The 21,887-nt window shown below is 36.5% G+C and overlaps 4 protein-coding genes and 1 pseudogene across 4 annotated transcripts; 4 read left to right on the top strand and 1 right to left on the bottom strand.

The window, feature by feature from the left end:
* The first annotated feature begins 998 nt into the window (after positions 1-998).
* On the top strand, positions 999-3,065 carry LOC147924220 (uncharacterized). The gene is made up of 2 exons (XM_087496326.1): positions 999-2,486; positions 2,777-3,065. Exons 1-2 carry the CDS (start codon positions 1,319-1,321, stop codon positions 2,788-2,790), a joined length of 1,182 nt encoding a protein of 393 aa, XP_087352452.1. The 5' UTR covers positions 999-1,318; the 3' UTR covers positions 2,791-3,065.
* Positions 3,066-6,715: 3,650 nt separating this feature from the next.
* LOC104759611 (pinoresinol reductase 1-like) lies at positions 6,716-7,820 on the top strand. Its single transcript, XM_087496327.1, has 3 exons — positions 6,716-6,956; positions 7,049-7,252; positions 7,660-7,820. The coding sequence occupies exons 1-3, from the start codon at positions 6,740-6,742 to the stop codon at positions 7,818-7,820; spliced, it is 582 nt and encodes a 193-aa protein (XP_087352453.1). The 5' UTR covers positions 6,716-6,739.
* A 4,050-nt stretch (positions 7,821-11,870) lies between these two features.
* Positions 11,871-16,177, top strand: LOC104757578 (hyperosmolality-gated Ca2+ permeable channel 1.8). Its single transcript, XM_010480325.3, has 11 exons — positions 11,871-12,340; positions 12,985-13,137; positions 13,221-13,356; positions 13,438-13,539; positions 13,651-13,767; positions 13,855-13,935; positions 14,034-14,374; positions 14,467-14,712; positions 14,802-15,126; positions 15,208-15,441; positions 15,535-16,177. Exons 1-11 carry the CDS (start codon positions 12,024-12,026, stop codon positions 15,928-15,930), a joined length of 2,448 nt encoding a protein of 815 aa, XP_010478627.1. The 5' UTR covers positions 11,871-12,023; the 3' UTR covers positions 15,931-16,177.
* Positions 16,146-18,749, top strand: LOC104757577 (plastidal glycolate/glycerate translocator 1, chloroplastic). The gene is made up of 8 exons (XM_010480324.3): positions 16,146-16,634; positions 16,717-17,032; positions 17,181-17,442; positions 17,530-17,645; positions 17,735-17,844; positions 17,942-18,119; positions 18,205-18,334; positions 18,450-18,749. Exons 1-8 carry the CDS (start codon positions 16,362-16,364, stop codon positions 18,598-18,600), a joined length of 1,536 nt encoding a protein of 511 aa, XP_010478626.2. The 5' UTR covers positions 16,146-16,361; the 3' UTR covers positions 18,601-18,749.
* An 815-nt stretch (positions 18,750-19,564) lies between these two features.
* On the bottom strand, positions 19,565-19,960 carry LOC147924219 (secreted RxLR effector protein 161 pseudogene; annotated as a pseudogene).
* Between the last annotated feature and the right edge of the window lie 1,927 nt (positions 19,961-21,887).

The following is a 21,887-nucleotide window of genomic DNA, read 5'->3' as shown; positions in this document are numbered from 1 at the left end:
TTTTTTATCTCAATGACTGTCCGATCACCTGGTGCTCACAGAAGCAGGAAACGGTGGCTCTGTCTTCTTGTGAGGCTGAGTTTATGGCTGCAACTGAGGCGGCTAAGCAGGCCATCTGGTTGAAGGATTTTCTTTCTGAAGGTATAGGAGTTGAGCCTGAGAGGGTAACTGTTCGGATAGATAACAGGTCTGCTATAGCACTCACCAGAAATCCAGTTTTCCATGGACGGAGTAAGCACATTCACAGGAAATATCATTTTATTCGTGAGTGTGTTGAGAATGAGCAGGTGGAGGTTGAGCATGTCCATGGTGTTGAACAAATGGCTGATATATTGACTAAACCACTTGCAAGGATCAAATTCAAGGAGATGAGAGACTATGTTGGTGTACAAGATGTGTCAAAGAAGGACTTCAAGCTTATGGGGGTGAATGTTGAGGATAAGCTTGAAATAGCTTGAGCTTGAAGACATCCTAATCTCACCAAGATATGGTTCCCAAAGAGATTAGGATTAGGACAAATTAGGAGTTATCTAATTGTTATTTTAATTAAAGAAAATATTATGAATCTCTCTATATATAAAGAGTTGTTGAGTTGTAACAACACTTGTGAGATTAGAGAGATTAATGAGGCTTTAGTTTTGAGAAGTTTGTAAAGCAATAATACGAGAGTTATTCATTAAAGTCTTGAGTTTGATTCAATAATTTTAACTGTCGATATCTTTACTTAAAATGCATTAGGTGTACTGCTGTGTACACACACACACTCATTATATGTATATAGAATCCGGACTCCCTGCATATATAAATACACGATCAAGCGAGGCACTTTCTACAAAAAAAAAAACATATAGATCAGAAAACAAACAAAATAGGATCAGAGAACAAACACGGTGAGAAAACGCGTGTTTTGGACTTTTGGTGGTGGGAGCAACTGGGTACATAGGGAAGAGAATAGTAATTAGTAAAGGCTTGTTTGGCTGAAGGTCACGAGACTTATGTTTTGCAGCGGTCGGAGATTGGTTTTGTTGGGCCTAGTTAACCGACTTATGTCTTTTACTTGTTTGACAAGTCTCGTAAGGGTTTTCGTATTCTTGTATATATATTTTTGTAATGCCGTTGTTAATAAAAGACACACAGATTCTATAATTTCTACATGGTATCAGAGCATAAAATCCTGAAACCTAACTTCTAAGATCGATTGATCTTGTATTTTTTCTGTTTTCTTTTTAAATCTCTAGAACGAGATCTCTTTGTTTTCTCTTTTGATTCGGTTGAATCGTTTTACTCTTTCCTCTTTTGTTTCTGTTTCTCGAGAGTCATGGCTACTGCTGAGACTAAATCTATGACTACGTCTGGACCACTTACCGTCACCAGCTCGTCCGATGGAGAGAACACCGTGATGGCTCCGTACTTTACGTCTTCTACTGATAACCCAGGGGCAATGATATCTGCAGTTACCTTGACCGGCGATAATTACAATGAATGGGCTGCCGAGATGCTCAACGCCCTTCGGGCAAAGAAGAAGATTGGTTTCATTGACGGCTCCTTGAAGAGGCCAGGGGCTGATAGTTCCGACTTGGAATCATGGACTTCGGTGAACTCCATGGTCATTGGATGGTTACGTACGTCGATTGCGCCGCGTGTCCGTTCTACCGTTTCTTTTCTCACCAACGCACATGAGCTTTGGGAGAATTTAAGGAAGAGATTTTCGATTGGAAACAAGGTTCGTGTTAACCATCTCCGATCTCAAATCGCTCTTTGTCGTCAAGATGGCCAGTCCGTAATTGATTATTACGGTAAGATTGCTGGTTTATGGGATGAGTTATACACATACAAACCACTGCCTGTGTGTTCTTGTGGTGGGTGTACATGTGGTGTTTATGCAACTATTGCAAAGGAGAGAGAAGAAGAAAAAGTAAATCAGTTTGTCATGGGTCTCGATGAATCCAGATTTGCAAACGTGATTACTTCCATTGTTGATGTTGATCCTTCTCCAGCTTTGGAGCAAGCATACTCACGTGTTATTCGTGAGGAGAAAAGATTATCTTCTGTTAAGTCTCGGGAGCATCAGCACGACGCCGTTGGTTTTGTTGCTCGCAAAGATCCTTCTGGTTTTGGTTTGATGTCTAGTGATTACCGTGGAGAGAATAATGGTCCGTTTGGTGGTGACCGGAGCAGAGAAAAACATTTGATATGTTCCAACTGTGGTCGTGCTGGTCATGAGAAGGCGTTTTGTTGGCAATTAGTGGGCTATCCCGAGTGGTACACCGATCGCAACGGTCGCCCTAATGGAAGAGGAGCTGGACTTGGTCGGGGTCGTGGTTCGAGTAGTGCTCGAGGCTCTGGTCGAGGTCGCGGACAGGCTGTCGCTGCTCACACTACGGTACCAAACGTCACGGCTTTCTCTGACTTCACTCCCGAACAATGGAAAGCCATTTCTTTGGTGGCTGAAGAGAGGATGAAACAAAACCCTGATAAGTTGTCTGGTAAGATTTATGGTGATGTTATTATTGATACATGAGCTTCCCACCACATGACTGGGAACATTTCCCTTCTAACCGATATGGTTGATACTTCGTCATGCTCGGTTGGGTTTGCTGATGGTAGTATTACCTTTTCCAATCGCAAAGGCACATTGCATCTCACAGATCGTGTATCGCTGATGGATGTTCTTTATGTGCCAAATTTGAACTGTTCTTTGATTTCAGTATCGCAAATTCTCAAGCAAATGAAGAATTGTTTTGCATTGTTTACCGATACTCTTTATATTTTACAGGACCGTTTCACTAGGACTCTGATTGGAGCCGGGAAAGAGCGTGATGGGGTTTATTATTTGACGGATGTGGCGACAGCGAGTGTGACTAGAGTGGCAACTTCTGTTGATCAGACTTTGTGGCACCAGCGGTTGGGACATCCTGCGTTTTCTTTGCTTTCTTCTTTACCTGTTTTCTCTGGTTTGTCGAACTCCGCTAGTTCTAGTCATTGTGACGTATGTTTTCGGGCTAAGCAAACAAGAGATATTTTTCTTGAAAGTATTAATAAAACTACAGAGTGTTTTGAGTTAATTCATGTTGACGTTTGGGGACCCTATCGCATTCCATCTTTTTGTGGAGCTGTTTATTTTCTCACCATTGTTGATGATTTTTCACGTTCTGTTTGGACACACCTTCTTCTTGAAAAGTCGGAAGTTCGACGTGTTTTGGAAAATTTTTGCGCTTACTCTGAACGTCAGTTTGATAAGAGAGTTAAGATGGTGCGGAGTGATAATGGCACCGAGTTTATGTGTTTGGCAAAAATTTTTGCCAGCAAAGGTATTATTCATCAGACGTCATGTGTTGGTACACCGCAACAAAATGGACGGGTTGAGCGTAAGCACCGCCACATTCTTAATGTTGCTAGATCGTTGTTGTTTCAAACTGGTTTGCCTGTTAAATTTTGGGGTGAAGCCATACTTACCGCTGCATATGTCATTAATCGTACTCCGTCTAAGCTTCACAATGGTCGGACGTCTTATGAAGTTTTATTTGGCAACAAACCAGATTACAGCCATTTAAGAGTTTTTGGGTCTTCTTGTTATACTCATTTGAGAGCTCGAGATAAAGATAAATTTGGTTCACGAAGTCGACATTGCATTTTTGTGGGTTACCCTTTTGGCAAGAAAGGCTGGCGTGTCTATGATATAGAAACAGAAGAATTTTTAGTCTCACGTGATGTTATTTTCCAAGAAGACGTTTTCCCATTTTTGACAAAGCACGACCAAACTTTGCATGGCTCACCCACGACTGCATGCGAACGTGGAGATTGGTACGTGCAACAGGATGTTCGTGACAGGGGGAGCAGTCTGCTGCGTGAGGAACCACCTACTCCGGAGATACGTGATACAGTTTTGGTTCCTTCGGATTCTTCTCTTCCATCTCCGTCAGCTGATGTTAGTGCCTCTCCGACACCTTTTCCCGATCCCGTTGTTTCTAACGATCGTATACACAATGACGTTACTTCTTCAATAGACGATGCGATTGTTGTTGTTGATTCTAAGGAAACCGATACGGTTGTTCCGGTCCCTATTACGACTTCTCCCGTTCTTGTGGATGAAGAATTGGGACAAGGCAAGCGCCAAAAGTTCCCCTCTACTCGCCTTAAGGATTACTACACTTATAACACATTTGTTCAACATGATACCCATCACGCTCCTCTCGCTCTTACGTCCTCGTCTACGGCTCCAGGTACAACCCCATATCCTCTCACTCATTTTATTTCAGATGAGTTATTTTCACCGCCACATCGCGTGTTCCTCGCCGCTGTGACAACCGGCGTTGAACCAACTTCTTTTAAAGATGCTGTGAAGTACGATGTTTGGAATGGGGCTATGGCAGATGAAGTGGATGCACAAGAAATTGCTAAAACATGGAGTATTGTTGATTTACCTCTTGGAAAGAAGGCTTTGGGAAATAAATGGGTATATAAAATCAAATATAAAGCCGATGGTTCTATTGAACGTTATAAAGCTCGTCTTGTTGTTCTTGGCAATTTTCAAGTTGAAGGGAAAGATTTTGAAGAGACTTTTGCACCGGTAGCAAAGATGACTACGGTTCGCAGTTTAATGCAAATAATTTCACAACGTCGAGAAAGTCCAACTCCTTCTCTCTTTTAAGAAACTCGGTGCACGTATCGTTGAAGCTTCTTTCTCCGACCACCAGAGCCTCGTCTCCGCCGTGAAACTTGTTGACGTCGTTGTCTCCGCCATGTCTGGCGTTCACATCCGTAGCCATAGTATCCTTTTCCAGCTCAAGCTCGTCGAAGCCATCAAAGAGGCTGGTAACGTTAAGGTATATATAAAGTAGAGGTTAAGATTTTATTGGTTTAATTACAAACTTGTGAGGTCAATCTATAGAATCTAGTTTAACTTTTATAATTTCTATCATGAAGTCTAATTACCAAAATCATCTAGATCTTATTCAATCTAACTTATAGAATTAAAAAGATTAGATAACTTTGATACATGCATCACTACAAGAAAATAAGTTTATTGAGACGTATTTTTGAGATAAAAAATTTCCGTCACAAATTTGTGACACTTAAATACGATATTATGACTAAGTTTATTTGTAACAAATTCATAGTATCTTTGTCACTATATTATGACGAAAAAACTCAGTAATAAAAGTTTGTCACAATTAGTGACGAATATGCTACGATAATATTAATCGTCACTCTTATGACTACATTGTGACCAATATGTTATTGCAAATTAGTTATGAACTTATAAAAGATATGCAAGTCACAGTTTGTGACATAAAAATGAGTAAACATTAGTCATAAAATAGTATAAATTGTTATGTCATTTATACAAAGCCCATTAAGCTAAGTCTCTAACCCTAATTTAACAAGACTTATTTAAGAGATGATTAGGGTTTTATTCTTTATAATTTTGTGCCTCCATAACCTAGAGAGAGAGAGAGTGAAACATTTGAGAGAAAGAGAACAAGGAGCCACAATTGAGATTAAGGACAGATCTTACATACTCTAGGAGATGGTGGAAAATAAGGGGTAAACGGACTCTTTTATGGACGAATTTTGGTGAGCAATTTTCCAACCCATAGATGTAAGTTTTCCCCAAAGGATTTTTTAACCCCTTTTGTAGATTAAAAGTTATACATGTTTTCTCAAACCTATTCTGCGCAGATCCGCGAATTAACATCAGTCATCTTGTGAAATCGTTTTCCACTGCTACAAATTGAACCAGAAGCTGATCTACCAACCGTTGGAAAGATCTGAGTCTTACCTTTCCAGAAAGCCTGAAATCGTTTCCATAGGAGTTATAACATGGAAGCTATCATCGAATATGTTCATCTGGACGAATTTGTGATTTTGTTTTTTTTTGTAAGAATAAAGATAGCTTATAATGTATATCTAATGTTTATGTGTATAAAAATTTGTATGATCATAAATTTAAAAAATAATATTGTTTTGAGACTGATTTTTTAGTTATAAATTTTATCATATGCAATGAATTTTTATTAATAACACCATTTGAAAATAACTTCTAATGATAAAATTGGACATTATGATAGTCACAAAATATCATGATTTTTGAGTATTTGTTAAAATTTTGCGACAAATTTCTAATTATCATTTGTGACCATTTGAGACTATAGTTTCGTAACAATAAGATACATAATTAAAACGTTATTTTAAACACGAATTGTGACGATTTAAAGACGTTTTGTTAGTCTGTAATTAAGACAGTTTTGTTACTTTTTGGTGTCGTAGTTATTGATGACAAAATGGTTACTAATATATTCGTTGCAACTCTTGTGACGTTTTTGTTACAAATAAAAATTTGTGACCATTGTATTGCAACCATTCAAAAATCGTCACAAATTCGTAACAATGTTTATATTGTGACTAAATACTTTGTATTGTGACTAAATATTTCGTCTTAATAAAATTATTTTCTTGTAGCGATGCTTGATTAACCTTGATACATCTGAATTCTAATGTCATGATTAATAGATATTGATCGGTGTGTCTTTTATATTATAATTTATAATCCTTAATATTAATATAAATTCGAATATTATAATTAAATCGAAAAACACATAAACTATATAAAAAAAAGAACTATTATTCTTGCACTACACAGGTAAAAGCAAAAACTTAACCTAGTAGTGAAACAAATTGAAGGTTATTTATTTCTTACTACAACTATTTTCAGCGGTTTTTACCATCTGAATTTGGTATGGATCCACCACGTATGGGACACGCGCTACCGCCTGGAAGAGAAACCTTAGACCAAAAAATGGAAGTACGTAAGGCTATAGAGGCTGCCGGAATCCAATACACTTACGTTGTGGGTGCTTGCTTTGCCGCTTTCTTCGCCGGGAGATTATGTCAGATGGCAACTTTACTTCTGCCAAAGAAAAAACTTAATATTTATGGTGATGGAAATGTTAAAGGTAAATATAAATATATAAATTTTGAGCAGTCTCTTTCAGACTTTTCTCCTCTCATTGTGGTTTTATACCAATCGATTTTTTTTTTTTCATAGTGGTACTGGCAGATGAAGACGATATCGCAAGATATATCGAAAAGATGTTAAACGATCCGAGAACATTAAACAAAACCGTGAACATCAGACCTCCCGACAATGTTCTCACGCAGCTCGAATTAGTTCAGATATGGGAAAAGCTAACCGGAAATGAATTGGAGAAAACCAATATTGCTGCGCAAGACTTCCTTGCCAACATTGAACGTAAGTCTAATCAATCATAGTGAGTTAACGTAGTTTAACTAGTTTACACCATATTCGGCAATATAAAACTTAGGGTGCAAATAGTTGCACAGTTGAAAAGATTGAACAGGTTGAAAAAAATTATTCAACCAATTTTCACCATTTGCATTTTAAAGGTTGGAAAAAACTATTCAGCCCGTTCAACCTAAAAAATTGAAAAAATAAATTAATCCTACAACAAAAATCTTCAACTTATTCAAACACTATTTTGAAGATGAATAGGTTGAATATTATTCAACGCAATTTTGTTCAACCCATTTTTTTAATTTTGAGCATGCATTTACAGCCTTACTAAGCCAGGCTTTAGATTCATTTGTTAAATAAAGCCCATATATTTTATTTGATTTCCTTTATACATGTGTATGTAGAAATGGAGATTTCACACCAAGCGGCGGTAGGACATTTCTATCACATCTTCTACGAAGGATGTCTCACTGATCACGAAGTCGGAGAAGACGAAGAAGCTTCTTGTCTTTATCCGGACGTGAAGTACAAACGCATGGATGATTACTTAAGAATGTACCTGTAGTTAATTTGATTTTTCAATACATAGAATGCAAAAATAATGATAGAGAGATAGTTAATATATTTCGTTTAACAAGTAACAACCAATACAAAGAACAACCAACACATAGAGTTGATAACTCTATTCATTAATCATTGAACCTAATTCTCCCGTGGATATTACCAAACAAAAAAATAACTTCTCCCGTGATCCGAGAGGAAATCTTGTGTGGCCCGAAACCTGTTAATTAGGAAATAGAAAAACACACAACAGAAACACCATAACCTTTAAGTTTTAAAATGAAAAACACCTGTAAAACGAGAAAATATAAATGTCAAAGACCTTGAATTTTTATTTGCTAAAGCAATAAAACCCACATGTAAGCCAACATTTTGTAATGTGGGTTTGTAATTGGTAAGCCAATTACATGTAAAGACCTTGAACGTAACTAATGTGGGTTTGTAACCCACATGTAAAGACCTTGAATTCTTTAATTGTAATTAGTTGGAACTTTGTAATTGGTAATTAATGGAGCTTTGTACTAAAGTACTAAACTAATGTAATCGCCGTCAAAAGATAAGTAAATAGTACAGTATAAAGTATTGTAATCTTTTGTGGACAACAACGCACGAGACTAGAACATTTTTGAGGGAACAAAAGACAGCGCATAAGACAAGATAAAGAAGAAGAAAAAAAAGGGTTTCAGAATTGTATGTGTACATATATGGACTTTGGAGTGTCAACATTGAATCACAAGAATTCGACATCTCTCTATTCCCAAATTATTAATTTTCTTTTGATGGATATTACAATTGTTTAATTTAAGCTCGAACGATTACCGTCATTATATTCAAAACAATAATAAAAAAATTCAAATGCTCGATGATAATTATTGCGACGACTGCATATTGTCGAATGGACACAAATAATATTAGTTTCCGTTGGTTTACGAAATCTTTACTGATTACTGCTATTATGTTATACACTACTACGTCACATGTTTTCTTATAATTGCAATTTCACACGGACTAATCAGCGATTGATTAAGTCGTAAAGTCAAATTATTTTGTTGTGGAAAAGAGTAAATTGAGTATTTATATTTCTTTAACGCATAACAATGTCATTACAAGCAATGTACGTAATGGATAGATGTAGCATAATGTGTATTGCCAACGAATGGATAAACGTGGATGAGCGCATCAAGACATGTTACTAATTCCAAAACCTTAAGCAAAAGCAATTATAATTTTTTAAAAATTTATCAAGATACACTCTGACATACAAAAAACAAAAATTCTCCTAAAATGACTGAATATAAAATTTGTATGACTGATCAAACGTATAGAATTGTAAAAGACCTTAGGCCTTAGCAGTTAAAATTTATCTCTAGTCATATAATAGATTGGTCAAACATTAACCTAAATTATTATTCATGTAAATCTATTTGTCGTAGATGGAAATGTAGATTATTTAATTAGCCATGATGACTATACATGGAATGAAGACAAGTGATGTTTTAAACTAAAACATCAATTACAAATGATAATGTCTTTCCTAGTTAACTACTTCCGTTCCGTGACAATCTACAAGTACACACAGATCATACACTTTTAATAATACCCCTTAATTACGCTTAATAATTTCTTAATATGTATTTTTAATCCCCAATTATCTATGCAAAAATATGATACGCAGTTTATTATACGAATTTTCTCTTACCGTATTTACATAAATATTCTACGCACAATGATGTAGACAAAAAAAATTATTGGTAATTGACTTTTTCTTTTGAGTCACAATGAAACAAATAAAATTGCATATAGGATAACAAAAAAAAAAGGGATAAAGAAGCAAATATAAAACATATATGTACAAAACACAAAATATTTGTTATCTTTTTCATGCTTTTGTTTTCAACAAACATATATAGCTAGTTGTAACTTGTAACTATGGTTCAACTTGTTTCTTTTATCAAATTGTTCGTCTTTGCTGTTATTTATATGTACTTTAAAATCTTTTGTCCTTTTTTGTCAAAACTTCTCCTACTTATTTCAAAGTCTGCGTCCATACTTATTCGTCAAAAAAATTCTTTACAAATTGATGCTTTTTCATAAGTTTCAAATTAAGTGTTCGTCTATATTTTAAACATAGCTAAAAAGACTCAAAATTTTATATATAATATATATATTTCAATTCTGCAAATGATTTGTTTTCATCATATAGGTACATCATATAATACGAAGATAGTATCTAATTTCATCATGATTTGTATTTTGTGTGGTTATTAATGATACATTATTATCACTTTGCCTTTATTTGAAATGTTAATACAGAAAGCAATAAAAGAGTGTATCTTCTTTATATATCCAACCTTATTTAATTTAGAGCATACCAAAAAAAAAACCAAAAAAAAAAAACGGAATTAACTCCATGATTTGATGATTTCACGCGTGCTAACTTTGATAGTTGGCACACTAACGATATGAGCATTTCTCAATTCTCACCAATTCCCTTTTTTACAAAAAAAAAAAAAAAAGTAATCGTAAAAAATACATAAAATGAATTATTTAAGAAATTTAAAAAATATAGTGAAATATTCAAGAAATACAATCCGCCCCACTCTGACAATATTATCTCTTGGCTTTGGATCTATTCCAATTAAAAACACAATTGAAAATGAGAATACAAATATCTAAGGAGTCTTAAAGATATTTTCAACATGTAATAAAAAGACTAGCTAATGTTTTGTAGACGAGAATTATGCAGTCTGAGTTGTGGTGAAACGAGGAGAATGGGAGCCATTGTAGAAGAGCAATGAAGCTACTTCTAACAGACAGGACACTAGACAAAGTGAAATCATAAGATGAATCGCAACATGACAATTACGCGGTTTGACTTTTGGTGTAAAAGTTCCATCTTTATTAATTTTCATCCATTTTATATCTACCAAATTAAATTAGAAAAACCCAACCCATATTGTGAGGAAACTATGAGAAATACCTTAAAATAGGCCTGGGCATTTGGGTGTTCGGGTCGGATTCAGGTTCGGGTAATTCGGGTTTGGATTTTTCGGGTTTACTAACATAGGATCCGAACAGGTATTTATATAATTTCGGATCGGGTTCAGGTTTGGTTTCTATCGGGTTTGGGTTATTTGGGTTCTGACTTTAAGAAACCTGTAATGTATCCAAATTATATTCGGTTATAGATAGTACCTACTCGAACATATCCAAAGTACCCAAAAAAACCTGAAATGTACCCACAAACCACCGAAAAATCTGAAATATAACTGTACAAACAGTTGTATAATCTAACAAATTCAACAAGAAACAATGAACTAAACCTTAAACAACTGAAACTGAACATACTATGAAATCTTAAACAAATGAAACTGAGCATACCATGTCTCGCAAAACAATTCACAAAGATTCGAAGAGAGAGATTAAGGCAAACGGTTTTATGAAATCAAATCATATGTGATAGTATGATTTCATGTATAATTGTTCTCGGGTATAAACAAGTATCTTCGATTCCTCGGGTTCGGTTCGGGTAATATCTGATACCCGTGGTTATTTGAAAACGAAAACCTATTGGTTATTTAGATAAAATGGTTCGGGTCGGGTTCGGGTATTTTCAGGTCGGGTTCGGGTCGGTTCCTCGGGTTCGGTTTATTTGCCCAGACCTACCTTAAAATAACAATAAAACTAGTTTTATGAATAATTATAGCAGATATTCATAAATTTCCAAAAATAATATTATTTAACATATTACAATATTTAAAATTAATTTTTAGATTTTTTTTAGGTTTGGGTTCTCAATTTCACATTTAGGATATAATATTTTAAGTTTAAAATTTAATTTTCAAAAATTAATTTTGAATTATAGTGTTATTTTGAATTTTTAGAGATGTTGTGGTAAATTTGGAAAAAAAATTATTTTAGTGCTATTTTTGAAAATCTCTTAAAAATATTTTTGATAAATATTTAAATATAGAATACTTAAAAATGAAAACAAACATAATAAATTGTGAATAAGAAATTTTTGATAAAATAAAAGTATTTAAGATATAGGAATGGATAATTGAAAAAAGCACAAAAAAAAAATATATTAAAATATTATAATTACAAACTCATAGAGAGAGTTTGATACTTTCTGTACTCTTTTCTCCTTTACGCCACTCTCCTCCATCAAATCTCTCTCTTCATCTTCTCTCTCTTTCTATCAACAATGGCTACTCTACAAGACATAGGAGTCTCAGCTCTGATCAACCTCTTCGGCGCCTTCTTGTTTCTCATAGCATTCGCCGTCTTAAGAATCCAACCCATCAACGACAGAGTCTACTTCCCTAAATGGTACCTCTCCGGAGAAAGAAACAGTCCCCGTCGCTCCGACGGAACACTCGTCGGAAAATTCGTGAACCTCAACTACAGAACTTATTTCACTTTCCTTAATTGGATGCCTCAAGCTATGAAAATGAGTGAATCAGAGATTATTCGTCATGCTGGTCTTGATTCTGCTATCTTCCTCAGGATTTACACTCTCGGGTATAACTTCTTCTTCTTCCTCTCGCAATTTGACTAAAAAAAATCCGAACTTTTTTTTTTGAGAGTCTTGAGATGTCAATTTCTCGAGAAAATGAAAGGAAACAAAAAAAAATCGAAACTTTTTTATTACTAAACCGAATTTTTCGATAATTACGGGTGCCCTTTATTTTAAAATTTTCTTATAATTTTTACTTAAATTAAGATTTGGTACTTCACTGTTGAATTCTCGAGAAACAAAAATGAAAACTTTCGAGAAAATATATGTTTTGTTTTTTGATTCTGTTCTTGGTGTTGTCTCTTTGGGATTACCGTTTCTTTACTTGATTGTAATCTTCAAGATTCAAGAACGATTTTTTTTTTTTTTAACCGAGTGACACGACACGGTTTTAAGAATCTAAAAGCTCGTCAGAATTATTGTACTTTATTCTCTAACAAAAGAGTACAGCTAAGTTTCAGATTTGTCTGCTCTGTATTCCACAAAGCGATAGAAGTTTCGTGTGGTTATCACTGTTTCGTGTTTGTTTCCTGTGAAAAAGTCACTTTTTTAGATATCTTTTTCCTTTTTTTCCCGGGAAAGTTACTGTAATAATGAGAGAATCTGCTCTCTTTTGTTGGTTTTTTTTTTTTTTTTTTTTTTTTTGCAGATTGAAGATCTTTGGACCAGTAATGGTATTAGCGCTTGTTGTTCTTGTTCCAGTAAATGTATCAAGTGGAACACTTTTCTTCTTGAAGAAGGAACTCGTAGTCAGCAATATTGATAAGCTCTCAATATCAAATGTGCAGCCTAAATCTTCAAAGTGAGCTTAAAAATGAAGTTTACTAGTGAAAGATTGATCATTTTAAGTAGCTGAGATTAACATTTTTGTGTGCGTGTGTTTAGGTTCTTCTTCCACATTGGAGTAGAGTATCTTTTCACGTTTTGGGCGTGTTTCATGCTCTACAGAGAATACAATAATGTCGCGATTATGCGTCTGCAGTATTTAGCTTCACAGCGTAGGCGTCCAGAGCAGTTCACTGTAAGTGAAAGCTTCAAATATCAAACATGTATAAATGTTAGTTAAGTTACATTGGTGTTTATACTTTTTTTTTGTTTACAGGTTGTTGTTAGAAACGTCCCTGACATCCCCGGACACTCTATTCCAGATACAGTGGATCAGTTCTTCAAGACGAATCACCCTGAGCATTACCTCTGTCATCAGGTAATTTGTTTGTCCTTAATCACGCACTTTGGTTATTATCAGTTGGATTGATATATAGAATGTGGTACTGAGTGTGAAGTGTGATTGATGGATCGGACTTTTGTGTTTCAGGCAGTTTATAATGCGAACAAATTTGCAAAGCTGGTGAAACAACGAGCGAAGCTGCAACGTTGGTTTGACTACTATGTGCTGAAGCATCAACGATCGCAAAAGAATCCTACTTGCAAAGTAAGTCTCTCCACAAACCACACCAATTCTTCTAGCTTTTTGAGATGAAATGATGTTGATTGCGATGATCGGCTTTGGTTTTTGCAGTTAGGTTTTCTTGGTCTATGGGGTAAAAGGGTTGATTCCATTGAGTACTACAAACAACAAATCAAGGAGTTTGACCACAATGTAAGCCATTCCATTACTTTTAAAGTACTGCTACAACAAAAAAAGCTTGAAACTTTAAAACCTCATTTCATCTTTGTTGGATACACTTGTTGATACAGATGTCTTTGGAGCGCCAAAAAGTTCTCAAGGACTCCAAACTGATGCTTCCTGTTACATTTGTGTCATTTGATTCACGATGGGGTGCTGCTGTTTGTGCACAAACGCAGCAGAGCAAGAATCCGACATTATGGTTAACGAGTAGCGCTCCAGAGCCTCGTGATATCTATTGGCAAAACCTTGCTATACCGTTTATCTCTTTGACCATCAGGAAACTCGTAATTGGTGTCTCAGTCTTTGCCTTGGTCTTCTTCTACATGATTCCAATTGCTTTCGTGCAATCTCTTGCCAATTTAGAAGGTCTTGAAAGAGTTGCACCTTTCCTCAGACCTGTCACTAGATTGTAAGTCTATCCATCTGTCTTGGTTTTCACTTCTTGGTAGTTGGTATGTCAGGCCGTTGACGCCATCTCCTTGTTTTTTTGTTTTGTTGCAGGGATTTCATCAAGTCATTCTTACAGGGTTTCCTCCCGGGTCTTGCTCTAAAGATTTTCTTGTGGATTCTCCCAACAGTTCTACTGGTTATGTCAAAGATTGAGGGATACATTGCTATATCGACCCTTGAGCGTAGAGCAGCAGCAAAATACTATTACTTCATGTTAGTAAATGTGTTCTTGGGAAGTATCATTGCTGGAACTGCGTTTGAGCAACTGCATTCTTTTCTTCACCAGTCACCAACTCAGTAAACAATCTTTAATCTCTTTTCTAACTCTCATAAGATTCCAACTTTGAATTGAAACTCAAATGCTCTTGTTATTGGTGTTTATTCAGAATTCCTCGAACCATTGGGGTCTCCATACCGATGAAAGCTACGTTCTTTATCACATACATAATGGTTGACGGGTGGGCTGGTATTGCGGGTGAGATTCTCCGGTTAAAGCCGCTAGTGATTTTTCACTTGAAGAACATGTTTATTGTGAAGACTGAAGAAGATAGAGTGAGAGCAATGGACCCTGGTTTTGTTGATTTCAAGGAGACTATCCCATCTCTTCAGCTCTACTTCCTCTTGGGAATTGTCTACACAGCTGTTACTCCCATTCTTCTTCCCTTCATTCTCATATTCTTTGCCTTTGCTTACTTGGTTTATCGCCATCAGGTTCGTTTCAAGACCCATATATCTAACTCTCGACTAAATTTTGGGGTTTTCTTGATGGTTGTTTCTTGGGTTACAATGCAGATAATCAATGTTTACAATCAACAATATGAGAGCTGTGGAGCGTTTTGGCCGCACGTTCATGGTCGTATAATTGCGAGCTTGTTGATATCTCAGCTTCTGCTTATGGGGCTTTTGACTTCTAAAAAGGCAGCTGACTCAACGCCATTGCTTATCATCTTGCCAATTCTCACACTTTCTTTCCACAAGTACTGCAAACACCGCTTCGAACCTGCCTTCCGACAATACCCTCTTGAGGTAAAGAAATAATATTTTTCAAGGGCACATCATAACATAGAAAAAGCTTAGAGTCCTCTTAGCAAAAACCTGTGTGTTTTGGTCCTATTGCAGGAAGCAATGGCGAAAGACAAGTTGGAGAAGGAAACAGAACCGGAGTTGAACATAAAAGCTGACCTTGCAGATGCTTACTTGCACCCAATTTTCCACTCATTCGAGAAAGAAGTACCATTACCATCATCATCATCATCATCATCATCATCGTCATCGTCATCATCAGAAGCAAAGACTCACCAAGAAGAGACAGCGGAGGTAAGAGTCGACAAACACGAAACACACACGTCTAGTCCTGTGACCGAGCTCGGTACTCCTTCCCATCACCATCAAGTCTACAATTATGCCACTTCCCCATCTTCTCACTACGCTTCCGCTTATGAGCAGTCATCGTCTCAGTATGAATACCACTACAATACTCATCAGTACGAGGAGCATGAGTACCGTTACAATTGATCTCTAGACATGTAATAATGTCTATAAAGGTGGCTTATGAGTGTTTAACTTAAACTACTCGTTTAAAATTTAATTAAAAGTCTCTTTCGTCTAGGTTTAGGTGTGTATTTCTTAGCTAATTCTGATTTTCAGATTTTGGCTTTAGGATTAGACAAATTGGTGTTAGTAATGTTCACTTGTATGGTTAAATTTGTTTTATCAGCAAAATAATATTTAATTCAAGTAGATACGTTTCATAACAGAAAAACCTAACTATGGAAAGAAAAAAAAAAGATTAAGTAGAGAGAGAGACAAAAGCCGCTCATCTTTGTTGATAAAACTTTATTTCTTGTCCATACAAAACCCAATCACAACTTCATGATTAAGGAAGATGGAGAAGACTACGATGTGCCCTGTCTCAGAATCACATCCACGTCGTCGTCTCCATTCCCATGGCTACTCTTTTAACCACTCCTCTCTTCTCCCCTTTACCTTTTTCCCCAGCAAGAAACCGCCTTTCTTGCTCCAAGTTCCGAATCGGTTCCAAAAATGGGAGAATCCTCAATTCTAATGGTGCCCAGAAACTGAACCTATCAAAATTATCGCAAAGTAGGAGATTTCTTCAAATGGGTTCTTCGAAAGAGATGACCTTTGAGAGAAAACTCTCAGTTCAAGCTATGGATGATGGTGCTGGGACAGGAACCACATCAACGCTCTCTCGTAACGTAAGCTTCACGATGAAGATTGTTTTAGTTTTTTTACCTGTTTGCTACTAAAAGATTTGAATTTTTCTTTGATGCACACCAGGTGTTTGCGATAACGCACTTGTTGGTCTCACTTGGGATCATACTCGCTGCTGACTATTTCTTGAAGCAGGCGTTTTTAGCAGCGTCTATTAAGTTCCCAAGTGCTCTGTTTGGGATGTTCTGTATCTTCTCTGTTCTTATGATATTCGATTCGATCGTTCCCGCTGCTGCGAGTGGTTTGATGAACTTCTTCGAGCCAGCGTTTCTGTTTATACAGAGATGGCTTCCTTTGTTCTATGTTCCTTCTCTTGTCGTTCTTCCTCTTTCCGTTAGAGATATTCCAGCCGCTTCGGGTGTCAAAATCTGCTACATTGTAGGTATATATATATACTTGATCTTCACTTTAAAGTTCAAACTTGGTTTCTTGGTAGCTTGTATGGTAATTCATAGTGTAATAGCTTTGTTTTGTTTTCTATTTGATACTGATACTATCGGTGTTAATGTTGAATTCGAATGTTTGTACAGCTGGTGGATGGTTGGCGTCTCTTTGTGTAGCAGGGTTCACAGCTATAGCAGTGAGGAAGATGGTGAAAACCGAAATGACAGAAGCTGAGCCTATGGCAAAACCATCCCCATTTTCAACACTTGAGCTATGGAGTTGGAGTGGGATCTTTGTTGTGTCGTTTGTTGGTGCTCTGTTTTATCCTAATTCGTTGGGAACAAGTGCAAGAACTTGTCTCCCTTTCCTTCTTTCTTCAACTGTTCTAGGTTACATTGTTGGTACTGGGTAAACATGAAAACCTCTTGCTCCACCTCAATATTCAAGTCTCACTCTCTGAGGTTTTATTCTCATTGTGGATCTTTCTTGTTCCAGGTTGCCATCAGCTATCAAGAAAGTTTTCCATCCGATAATATGTTGTGCGTTATCTGCAGTTCTTGCTGCACTAGCTTTTGGGTATGCTTCAGGATCTGGACTTGATCCTGTTTTAGGTAAAGTCACCTTTATGAAACAAAGTAGTGAGACGTAAAACAGAAAGTAAAAGCCTTTGATGCTCACTATTCTTTTAATGGCGATACAGGAAACTACCTTACCAAAGTAGCATCGGATCCAGGTGCTGGTGATATCTTAATGGGATTTCTTGGCTCTGTCATTCTCTCTTTTGCTTTCTCCATGTTCAAACAGAGAAAGGTAAAACAAACTACAAAGGCTTCTCAGCTTTCTTGATCTGGTTTACATTAGAAAAACTGGTAAACAATCTTGTTTTGTTTGTTTCGTCTTTCTTCAGCTTGTCAAGAGGCACGCAGCTGAGATCTTCACATCTGTGATCGTTTCGACATTATTCTCGCTCTACTCCACTGCTCTTGTTGGACGTTTGGTCGGATTAGAACCATCTTTAACGGTATCTATCCTACCTCGCTGCATCACGGTTGCTTTAGCCCTTAGCATTGTATCACTCTTTGAAGGTATGAATGCTATTCTTATTCTTACTCTTCTTACGCTGAAAACATTAAAAAAACATTCCTAACGACTCTCTTGGACAATTTTCAGGAACCAATTCGTCTCTTACAGCAGCTGTAGTCGTTGTGACTGGTCTGATTGGAGCTAACTTTGTACAAGTTGTTCTTGACAAACTGCGTTTACGTGATCCAATTGCTCGGGGCATTGCAACTGCTTCAAGGTGACTCCTTTACAAATGATCTTTTACATTGAGGCAAAATCTGTTAACATTGTTTAAGTAGCCATTGATGCCATTTAGGATCAAATGACGTGAACTTTTTTATTTTTATGGTCAGTGCTCATGGACTTGGAACAGCAGCTTTGTCGGCTAAGGAGCCAGAGGCTCTTCCCTTCTGTGCAATTGCTTATGCTCTCACCGGGATTTTCGGATCGTTATTGTGTTCTGTTCCTGCCGTCCGGCAGAGTTTGCTGGCTGTCGTCGGTTGAGGAGTAATGACGTGGCGACACACGATTGGTGGTCACAGAAGCCGGCGAGTTATTTAAAATAAAGCAGAAAAGATGATTGGAAAATGCTTATATTTTTTATTTTATTTTGTAAATGTTGTGAATTTTAATGGAAAGTTATGTTGATTAAATCTCCTAAATATTACGTTTTTTCTCCAAAAATGCCATTAAACCACTATATAATGGTGTATGAGACAAGAGAAACAAAGAGTAGTAGAAGAGAAGAGATAAATGTAAATAGTACAAGAAATAATAAAAAGAGAGAAAGAGAGGAGCAGCCGAGAGAGATATATCAAAGACAACTTCTATATTTCTTACACTCTTACACAACCCACTTAAGCACTAACACTTCTTCCTATTTATAGTGAAGTAAACAAAAAACATGAGTCACCTATTCTTTAGTTTTGGTAATGACAAGTGGAAGTTGGTGTAATATTACACTAACAAGTGTCATGACATGTGTCTTGTGATGGAATAATCACACTTGTGTTTTACAATACTCCCCCTTGATTATCCATCACTATTGACGAGTTACGTACTACCTCATTAAAAACCTTGTCACGGAAAAACCCATTAGGATAAAAACTATGACAAGGGAAAAAGAGTATAGTAACGTAATCTCCCCCTCGAAAATATATGTATGATCCTTCTTCATAAATCTCGTAGATGACGTATTTCAATACTGTGAATATGCTTTCTGAATGTGGTAGTCGGAAGCGTCTTTGTGAATAGATCTGCTGCATTTTCACTTGAGCGGATATGTTGAATATCAACTTCCTTCTTTTGCTCGAGTTCTTGAGTGTAGGAGAAAAATCTTGGAGGTATATGCTTTATTCTGTCGCTCTTGATGTAACCTTCTTTGATTTGGGTGACACAAGCAGCATTGTCTTCGAATAATGTTGTTGGCTCTTTCTTGGTGACTATTCCACTTGATTCTTGTATATGGTTAGTCATTGATCTGAGCCATACACATTTTTCTCGATGCTTCATGAAGAGCAATTATTTCTGCATGATTTGAAGAAGTGGCGACCAAAGTCTGTTTCTGTGAGCGCCATGAGATTGCAGTTCCTCCAATAGTGAAAACATATCCAGTTTGGGATCGGGATTTATGTGGATCTGATAAATATCCTGCATCTGCAAAACCAACAAGACCAACCGAAGAGTTTCTAGGATAGAATAATCCTAAGTCAATCGTACCTTGAAGATAACGGAGAATATGTTTTATCCCATTCCAATGCCTGCGAGTAGGGGATGACTTGTATCTTGCAAGTAGATTCGTAGCGAATGCAATATCTGGTCTAGTGCAATTTGCAAGATACATGAGTCCACCGATAGCACTCATAAGGTACTTCGGGACCAAGTATTTTCTCGTTGTTTTCACAAGGTCTGAATGGATCACTATCGACATTCAGAGATCTATTGACCATTGGAGTACTCAAAGGAGTCGCTTTGTCCATATTAAATCGCTTTAAAATCTTTTTCGTAGCATTTGATTGATGCACAAATATTCCATCTTGGAAATGCTCTATTTGAAGCCCGAGACAAAATTTAGTCTTTCCAAGATCTTTCATTTCAAACTCTTCCTTCATATGAGTTCTTGCATCATCAATCTCCTTTTGAGTTCCAATTATATTCAGATCATCAACATATACAGCAATGATCACAAATCCCGATGGAGATTTTTTTATGAAGACGCATGGGCATATTTCATTATTAACATATCCTTTTTTCAATAGGTATTCGCTTAAGCGATTATACCACATGCGCCCGGATTGTTTTAATCCGTAAAGTAATCGCTGTAATTTGATCGCACAAATTTCATTAGACTTAGAGTTTAATGCCTCAGGAATCTTAAATCCTTTTGGGATTTTCATGTATATATCATTATCCAATGATCCATATAAATGTGCTGTCACTACATCCATAAGGTACATTTCTAAATTCTTAGAAGCCGTTAGACTCATTAAGTACATGAATGTAATTGCATCCATGACTGGAGAATATGTTTCTTCATAATCAACTCCAGGTCTTTGAGAAAAACCTTGTGCAACAAGTAGGGCTTTATATCGTATGATTTTATCTTTCTCATTTCTTTTTCGCACAAATACCCACTTGCAACCAACAGGTTTTACATCTTTAGATGCAGTGACAAGAGGTCCAAAGACATTTCTTTTATTGAGGGAGAGCAACTCAAGTTGCATAGCCTTTTTCCATTTCTCCCAATCAGGCCTATGTTGGCATTCTGATACGGACCTTGGATCTGGATCATCTTTTTCATGATCGATCTCTTTAGATACAGAAAAAGAGAATATTCCATTATCATCATCGATTTCATCTCTAGCCCATAACATTCCATCTTGAGCATAGTTAATAGAAATCTCATATTTTTCTATATCATCCTGAGGACTTTTCTCTTTATTTGGTTCTTCTTGAACCTTTTCATCTCCCATTTTCTTTTTCTTTCGGGGATTTTTATCTTTAGAGCCCATTGGCCTCCCCCTTTTCAATTGAACCTTAGGTTCATTAGCTTTGCTTCCATCAAGTTCCTCTCTAGGAATTTCAACTCTTGATGGTGCATTTGCAGCGGGGATATATGACTTTGTCACCCTTTTTGTATCTATGAACGCATCTAGTAATTGATTTGCTAAATTTTGTAAATGTACAATTTTCTGAACTTCCAGTTCACGTTGATTTGTAGGGGGATCAAGATATATCAAAGATGGTGTATACCATGTAATATCTTTTGGTTCTTGTTTAATTCCTAACGCTAGAAATTCATCTTCATTAAAATGGCAATCGGCAAAACGTGCCGTAAACATATAACCAGTTTGCGGTTCAAGATATCAAATTATACTTGGTGATGCATAACCGACATATATGCCCAATCTCCTTTGTGGCCCCATTTTTGTTTTTTGCGGTGGGGCTATAAGAACATAAACCGCACATCCAAAAATACGGAAATAGGATATGTTTGGCTCTTGGCCAGATGCTAATTGTAAAGGGGAATATTTATTATATGCGCTTGGTCGTATTTGGACCAATGCCGCAGCATGCAATATAGCATGACCCCATATAGAAATTGAGAGTTTTGTTCTCAATATTAACGGTCTAGCAATGAGTTGTAGCCGTTTAATCAAAGATTCAGCCATGCCATTTTGTGTATGAACATGAGGAACCGGATGCTCCACATCGATTCCTATTGACATACAATAGTCATTGAAAGCTTGTGAAGTGAATTCACCGGCGTTATCAAGCCTGACTTTCTTTAT

Source organism: Camelina sativa, chromosome 17 (assembly GCF_030686135.1).
Source record: "Camelina sativa cultivar CO46 ecotype springtype chromosome 17, ASM3068613v1".
Taxonomy (NCBI): Eukaryota; Viridiplantae; Streptophyta; class Magnoliopsida; order Brassicales; family Brassicaceae; genus Camelina; species Camelina sativa.
The sequence above is the reverse complement of the archived record's forward strand: the minus strand, read 5'-3'. Positions and strand labels throughout refer to the sequence as shown.

Excerpts from the sequence above, each read along its gene's own strand:
- LOC147924220 (XM_087496326.1), top strand. The coding sequence starts at position 1,319 with ATGGCTACTGCTGAGACTAAATCTATGACTACGTCTGGACCACTTACC.
- LOC104759611 (XM_087496327.1), top strand. The coding sequence starts at position 6,740 with ATGGATCCACCACGTATGGGACACGCGCTACCGCCTGGAAGAGAAACC. Across the intron at positions 6,957-7,048 it reads TGGTGATGGAAATGTTAAAG|TGGTACTGGCAGATGAAGAC; the intron begins GTAAATATAAAT and ends TTTTTTTCATAG. Across the intron at positions 7,253-7,659 it reads CTTCCTTGCCAACATTGAAC|AAATGGAGATTTCACACCAA; the intron begins GTAAGTCTAATC and ends ATGTGTATGTAG.
- LOC104757578 (XM_010480325.3), top strand. The coding sequence starts at position 12,024 with ATGGCTACTCTACAAGACATAGGAGTCTCAGCTCTGATCAACCTCTTC. Across the intron at positions 12,341-12,984 it reads CTCAGGATTTACACTCTCGG|ATTGAAGATCTTTGGACCAG; the intron begins GTATAACTTCTT and ends TTTTTTTTGCAG. Across the intron at positions 13,936-14,033 it reads TCAAGGAGTTTGACCACAAT|ATGTCTTTGGAGCGCCAAAA; the intron begins GTAAGCCATTCC and ends TTGTTGATACAG.
- LOC104757577 (XM_010480324.3), top strand. The coding sequence starts at position 16,362 with ATGGCTACTCTTTTAACCACTCCTCTCTTCTCCCCTTTACCTTTTTCC. Across the intron at positions 17,033-17,180 it reads CAAAATCTGCTACATTGTAG|CTGGTGGATGGTTGGCGTCT; the intron begins GTATATATATAT and ends ATGTTTGTACAG. Across the intron at positions 17,443-17,529 it reads GGTTACATTGTTGGTACTGG|GTTGCCATCAGCTATCAAGA; the intron begins GTAAACATGAAA and ends TTCTTGTTCCAG.